Genomic DNA, 7,762 nt, shown 5'->3' with positions numbered 1-7,762 from the left:
TGCTGAGGCGCTTGCGATAGTTGTGAAGCAGCAGCGGCAGCCCCTCCGCATAACAAAAAGACAGGGGCGCGCGGGGGGGGGCGCATCGGCGATTAAGCTTTTTCCTCCACTGGCTGGTGTTGCCCTTTTGAATACCTACTACTACTACTGCTGCTGCTGCTGCCGCCGCTCCAAAGCGCTGGCAGGCAGGGAGCTTGGGAGGGTGAGTGAATGTAGCCTCGGCGAGCCAATGAGCTGGGACCGGATGCGATATATCCTCTGGGACAACAACTGCTCTGTTCCTCCTCAGATCCACATGACGCCATTTACTGCTGCTTTTGCGGAGAGATCACCCTGCCTCCTCCGGAAAGAAGAAGAAAAAAAAAAGAAAAGAAAAGAAAAAAAGGGGAGGGGGGAAAGAGGGAGAGAGAAGGAGGGGAGGGGGAGAGAGAGCGAGCAGAAAAGCGCTGAACCTCTTAGAGCACGGATCTCAAAGCTGCCTTCCTGCAAACATACAACCAGCAGCAGCAGAAACCGCAGCAACTCCAACCCGCCGGGTTTCCCCCCCTTCTTTTTCTTCTTCTTCAACCCCCCCCAAACACCCTTCTCTTTCTCGCCTTCCCCCTCCTCCAATTTGCAAGCTACAAAGCTGCCTTGGAGAAAACACACGCACACACGTACAGCACACACTCCCAGAGGAAGGGAGAGAGATTACCAACCACTCGCTGTTCTTAAATATATATATATATATATATATATAACAATCATTCAGCTTTCAACAGATTGGAGTTGGGGAGGACTCGGACGCTGCTTTGCTGGAAGAACTGAGCGAACTTTCAAAGCCGCTTTGGGATTTACTTTTTTTTTTCCTTCCCCAGGACCACTTTCTGTCGATTGCCTCCTTCTTGCCCTCTCCCCCGCCCCCCATGTATGATACATTAAGAGAAAGTGACTTGGGATTGACGAATCGGCCTCTTGTTCATTGAGAAAAAAGCGACCAGGAACTCAACGTGTGTGATTGCAAAGAAAAACTCGCCCCATCTGGAAAAGGGTTTTTTTTTTAAAGAAACAAACAAACAAAAAACAGTCTATCTTTTTGTGGCGCTTTTGTTTTGCTATTTATTATCATTTCTCCCTGGAGAAGAGAAAGGAAGGGGGAAATCAACTTTGCTGTGGGTTTTTGTTTGGTGTGCTTGTTTGAAAGTTTCAATGCTTCTCGCTTGCGAGCTGGACTGAAGTGAGCTTGGAACAGAAGAGCCGCTTCTGTTTCTCATCTTCGTTTTTATTTTCTTTTGGCTTTGGGGTTGGATTTACTCGCCAACCGCAGGAAGAAGAGAATCCGAGGGAAAAAAAGAAGGGAGGGAGGAGGGTTGGTGCAACGCAGCTTCCACGGTGAGAGCTCTTTTCCTTCTTTGCAAAACAAGCTCTTTGGGGGGGAAAGGGGGGAAAAACCTGACTATTTGCAAGGAAACACTGGGAAATGCAGATTTCAGGCCGATCCCCTTTCACAAGCCTGGTGGCTCTTCCCTCCACTGTTCCAAGGGAGTGATTGAAAGCGGGGGACTTCAGGGCCATTTCTTTGGGGCGGGGGAAGTATTGAGATTGCTGGGGTGGGAACTGATCTCTTGGTTCCTTCTGGCTTTGGAGGATTACTGAGCGCTCCTTCCCCTTGCGGATGACTTTACAAGGGAGGGAACCCCTCGCTCCGCGCCATTGGGGGCTGGTGTTGTTTAAAAGGGCGGAAATCTGCCCTCAGGTTGAAGCGATTCCTGCAGCAGCTTGGAGCAGCTCACACTGCCATGATTTATTTGTGCGGCTATCCATGCATGCAGCAATGCACAGCTTCAGCAACGTGTTCCTGAGGACTGGGACGGGAGCAACCCTGCAACTTAGATCCTGACAAGCCTGGATCTAAGAAGGAGCAACTTAACTCGGGCTTGTTTGCAGTGCTGCTTCTTAGGAGCAAGGCAATCTCGTCTTTGGCCGCCTTCTTTTAAATTTGTGCAGTTGGAATGCTCTGTCGGTGCAATTCGGAAGTGAGCTAATGCCCAGTGTAAATCTATTTTATGCGGGGTGTGTGTGGGGCGGGGTGTGTGTGGAATCTTCCCTCACAAGATTGTCTTGTGAACAGAGCTTTTGACATCTGCTCTCTCTCCCCCCCTTCACTGCCCCCCTTCTTTTCTTTCTTTTTGGTTTAACTTTGTCACTGCGTTGGAAGTAGCTGGGCTTTGTTGGTGTTTTTAAACCCCTAAATTTCGCCCCACCCCTGTCCTTTCTATAAAGACGGATCACCTAGCCCTAAATGTAGGGCGGGGGGAGAGTTCATATGGCGGTGTAAAGACAGTGATAGGAATGGGGTGTGTTAAAAGGCCCCTAAAACAAATTGTAAAATATATGTTTCTCCATGCCATTCCCCTAATCTGTAGAGAGAGGTCTGAACTTTTTGCATTGAATGCGAGAAAGTCTGGCTGTCATTGTAGACTTTTGCCCGAATAAAGGACTCTCCCCTCTGGGTCCACCCCCCCCCCCCCCCACACACACCGCAGTATTATTTAGCAACCGGAACATTTCTCCCTTTTGCCAGTGAATGGACTTTGGCTTTTGGAAATCAGTAGAATTGTTAGCACATAACGTGCCAACAAATACTGAAATCGGGCAGAAAGGGGACACTGAATGCATTGTGGTCGCCTTTCTCGTTTAACTGTGCTCCACTTGCGAGCAAACGCTTTGGATTCCCCCAACTCGCCTTGCCCCTTGTCTTGTTAATAGTAGCTGGATGCATCGATATAGGAATGAGTTCCCTGGGCAATAAAATCCCGGGGGCTGTTTGTGATGCAGAAAGAGAACAAGGAGGTGGGGTGGGGGAGCCGGAGAGTGCTACTTTGTAATTCATGAGGGGGAGATTTGTTTGAAATTTACACACATTAGACAAAAATGTCGAGCCAGCGAGCGCTCTCTTGGGGGAGTTTTCCTGCACGAAATGACTTCCTGGCATGGCAGCGGGTGGGATCAGAGGAGGGCCGCGCTTGGGTGGGGGAGACGAGCCGGAGGAAGGACTCCTGCTGCGTCTCCTGCGGCTTACCTGCCTTGGAGGTGCTCTGAATGGGGCAGAAATGTAGGATGGTTTACATAACTCCAGTGGGAAGGAGCTCTTCGCCGTCTCCTGCTGGGAGGGGGAAGGAAACGCGTCTGCGAGAGGCTTTCCTGATAAGGCAATCTGCTCAGAAGCCCCAGGATGTCCCCTCCCACCAGGATGTCTCCTGCTTATCTCCAGGTTGTCTGCCTCCAAGTGGGGCTCCTTTGAACCATTCCCTGTCTTGGTGCAGCCTGAAGGGAAGGAGCAGGCTTCTTGGCTCCCACCTGCCGCCAGGCGGATCGCTCTTCTTCTGCATGTGAGGAAGAAACCTGTAATAAGGCAGGAAGGAGTGATGCCCACTCGAGGGCTTGCCTGCCTTGCTTGCGGGGGGGGGGGGGGGCGCCGGGGAGAGCGGCGAAGGAAGGAAGTGTGAGATACAGATCTCTCCTAGGTCAGGGATTTGTCAGAATTGCAGCCCGGCCACGTGCGTGCTCCTTGGAAGTAAGTTCCACTGACTTCCGCGGTACTTTCCTCCGAGTACTTGTCCACAGGATTGCAGCCCCACCACTTCTAGGATTATTTCTAGCATTATTATTTTGCATTGCACCTGGTATTGTCGGTAGCTGCCAAACAGAGGACTGTGCCATAATTGTCACCTAGTAATTGCAGCAGATTCTTCTAGCCCAAGGCAAATCCAAGCCAGAGTTTTATCCAGGTCTTCAAAGTAAGACCCAGAGTGTTCTATCGTACTTACTCTCAAGTAAGTGTACATAGGATTGTAGCCGTACAGCTGCGTCTGATATGGGTTTACTCAGAAGTAAGTCCCAATGAGTTCGATGGGATAAGGAGTTTAAACTTTGTGTTTACTCAAAAGTAACACTGAATTCAGCGGGGTTGACTACCAAATCTGCATAGGATTGCAGTGTTAGATTTTGATGTAGATATGATTATTCTTTCAGATTAAAACTGTTCTCCAAACTAGGCTTTCCCAAACTGACACCACTAATTTATGAGATATTGAGGTTTTTGGTCTCTGTTTTCTAGCGACATGTTGACATTTTGTTACTCATATATGGCTTATTGAGTATATAACATAGTATAGGTAGTGTTGTTAATTGAGGTAGTATTGTCATATGCTTTTCCTGGAATCATGTGATTTACAGATTACGTGCAGGATATTTGTGTATTGTAAGTCAAGCCACCTTTTCTAGTAATGGCCAGGAAGTGGGTGGATTATCTTGGGGTGTTATGAATACACAATGAAAGCCCTTACAGTGCTTACCTCTGTAATGTTCAGGGACTGATACTTAGAATTGCAAAGTGGTACATCAATTCAGAAGTTCTGGGGAAGGATGTTTAGGCTGTTGACATTTTGAGCCACATTTGCTCTCTCAAGACTAACCTTAGAAATGCCATTTCTAATGCCATTTCTGTTTTTCTTGGTGCCACTGCAGGGGAAAAAAAGTAAGCATGTTTAATGTGCAGTGAGGAGAGACACCAACCTATTTGCTGAGTTTGCATAAGCTTGAACTACCTTTCTGTCATCAGCTGGTCTCATTTTTCTCACAGCCATTGTTTAAGGGGAAGCAAAACCACTTCACATGGCAAGACTGTTCAGACTTGCAGGAGCAAACCCATTGGAACATGTCTCCTGTATTGAAATGCATAGGACAGGGCTGCACATGTGCTGCTGAGTCTCTGGAGCACTTACTTTTTCTAGAGCCACAATCTCACTAGGGGCATGAAAGGCCACTTCACATTCACATGGGTGAATGAGGCAAACAGGTGCTTGTGAAACTTGTGTATCATACAGGTACACTTCTTGGGGAACTAGGATGAGTTGCAGCTCCCTAACAAGTGTGCACTCAGTGGCAAATTCTGTTTTGCTGCTGCGTAATGTGTGGAATTGCCCGAAGATAAGTATATACAAGTGACTTGGATGTAGGTTTCTCAGCTTGTGATTTGAGAAGAATGGGAAAGGGGTTCTGCTTATCTTTCCATAAAACATAATTGAAAAATCACACTCATTAGAATGTAACATATAACAAAAATCCTGGGCTTGTCTTTAATACAATTCAGGTGTCTCACTATAGGATCAAAAAAAGATGCTTGAGCTACATGTCATATAGAACACTATAGAACCCTGGGGTTCCATGAGGAAGTTATGTTCTTTTCAGTAGAGCTGCATTAACAAGGCTCAATTCCCCTTAAATAATGCATGAGGCTGTTCTGTATTTCAAGATGAGACCACACCCCACTGGCTGGCCATAAGTCTTCTTCCCACCAAAGATGATGGGACTTGCTCTCTGTGGTTAGGTGTTGTGTACTGCAGCAGCAGCAGCAGTAGTAGTATTGGATGTGCTATGCAGCAAGAAACCTGCATAAACCTAGACACACGACAGCCAAAACTAATCCTCTCTTCCTTTGCTGCAGGATTTCAGATGTGTTCTAAGCTTCCTGGAGTGATCACTCTTCAGGGTACTGATGGAGACAAGAGCTCAGAATGGCAGCGGGTCACAGCCCTTGCTACAGGGTCAGCATGACAGTGGGAGGCAGTATGGAGAATCTGACCTGAGGGATGTTCTGGCACAGCAAGTTCACGTCTTGTCCTTGGACCAGATCAAGGCTATCCGAAATACAAATGAGTACACGGAACCACCTACGGTGGCTCCGCGGCCAGGAGGCAAACCGACACCACGTCCACCTCTCCAGCACAAAAGTGAAAGGCCGCATGGATTGACTGAGCAGCGTCATCTTAACAGGGTCCAGCCTTCCCTTGCAGCATCCCGGGTACTGCTGTCTCATTCCATTAGCACAGTCAGCACTGGCTCCCGGAGCAGCACAAGGACAAGTACAAGCAGTAACTCATCAGAGCAGAGACTTCTGGGATCCTCTTTGGGGACAGTGGTGGACGGGATAATCCGAGTGCAACCCAAACCAGAGCTGAAGGCAAGTGAGCTGAAGCCCCCTAGCAAGGAAGAGTTGCATCTGCATGCCTACAGGTGTGAGGACTGTGGGAAATGTAAGTGCAAGGAGTGCACTTATCCACGAACCCTCCCATCCTGTTGGATCTGTGACAAGCAGTGTCTTTGCTCGGCCCAGAATGTGGTTGATTATGGGACTTGCGTGTGCTGCGTGAAGGGACTTTTCTACCACTGCTCCAATGATGACGAGGACAACTGTGCCGACAACCCTTGCTCTTGCAGTCAATCCCACTGCTGCACTCGATGGTCCACCATGGGGGTGATGTCCCTTGTTCTGCCTTGTTTGTGGTGTTACCTGCCAGCCAAGGGTTGCCTTAAATTGTGCCAGGGGTGTTATGACCGGGTCAATAGGCCTGGCTGCCGCTGTAAGCACTCCAACACAGTTTGCTGCAAAGTTCCCAATGTCCCACCCAGGAACTTTGAAAAGCCAACATAGCATCACTAATCCGGAATCTGAAAAGTAATAAGGATTATTCTTTTAACACCATATGCAGCCAACTAAATGAGCTATACTTGTGGCACTGTTTGTTAGGAGGATTTGGGGAGCGGGGAGGGTACATTGAGGTTTGCAGTGACCTGCTTTTCTTTTTGCATGGGCCCACTTAATGGATATGCTTGCTAGAATCCACCTAATGGAGCTCAGAATGGGGATACACTCTGCAGGACCCAAATATTGCATAAGCTAATGCAACTCAGACACTCCTAGGCAATCTGTTGTGTGTGGTTGTGTGCGTGTTTGCACGCGTGTGTGTTTTAAATGAATAGTACATTTGTAAATTAGAAAACTACTTCATCCCACTCCCAATTATTTTCTGCCAGAGATGTGCTATATTTTTGTATATAGGATATTTTCAACTGTGAAAACACAAGTGTCATAAGAAATATGGCACAGGTCACAAAATATTATACTAATATGTTGTACATTCAGAAGAATGTGAATCAATCAGTATGTTTTTAGATTGTATTTTGCCTTATGGAAACCCTTCAATTGCAGGACTCTGATTTCCCCCCCTTTGGACTTCATGTATATTGTACAGTTACAGTAAAATTCAGTCTTTATTTTCTAATTTTTTTCAACATATTGTTTAGTGTAAAGAATATTTATTTGAAGTTTTATTATTTTATAAAAAAAGAAATATTTATTTTAAGAGGCATCTTACAAATTTCACCCCTTTTTATGAGGATGCCACAGTTGCTGCAAATAAGGGGTGAAAGATACATATGTTCCCTATAAAATAGAAAAATATATTAACGTTTGAAATTAAACTGGGCTGCTTGTCATTTTTCCCCCCTCTCTGGTTCTTGGAATTGAAAAGTCTCATGCAACAAGTCTTTCTTCCCCCCTCTAAATGTCAACCAAAAATAAATAAATTAGAATTTCTAAAATAATGAAATTTCATTTCAAACAATGAACATTTTGACCAATATGGAATTTTAAATATATGTATACTAGCATAAGAATGAAGTCATAATGAAAGATGCTACATAGTGTACATGGGTGCTACTTAGGGTGCTGCAAAGATAAGATCAAAAGTTAAGATAAAATTACCTGGCATTAATGAGGGAAAATGGTTTAGGTAACTATGGCTGAAACTAGACATTACATTATACAAGTATCTGCCCAAAAAAAAGGTACTTGAGTATCTAATTTTACCTCCCGCTACAAGTTACCTGTATGCTAATGTCAAAACACAGCCATGTGTTTCCTTGCCACCACTTCTAC

General features: G+C 46.2%; 1 protein-coding gene across 1 annotated transcript; it reads left to right on the top strand.

The window, feature by feature from the left end:
- The first annotated feature begins 347 nt into the window (after positions 1–347).
- On the top strand, positions 348–7,305 carry SPRY2 (sprouty RTK signaling antagonist 2). Its single transcript, XM_053312545.1, has 2 exons — positions 348–1,371; positions 5,489–7,305. Exon 2 carries the CDS (start codon positions 5,540–5,542, stop codon positions 6,473–6,475), a length of 936 nt encoding a protein of 311 aa, XP_053168520.1. The 5' UTR covers positions 348–1,371; positions 5,489–5,539; the 3' UTR covers positions 6,476–7,305.
- The last annotated feature ends 457 nt before the right edge of the window (positions 7,306–7,762 follow it).

This window comes from Hemicordylus capensis, chromosome 3 (assembly GCF_027244095.1).
Source record: "Hemicordylus capensis ecotype Gifberg chromosome 3, rHemCap1.1.pri, whole genome shotgun sequence".
NCBI lineage: Eukaryota > Metazoa > Chordata > Lepidosauria > Squamata > Cordylidae > Hemicordylus > Hemicordylus capensis.
This window is presented reverse-complemented; position numbering and strand designations above follow the sequence as displayed.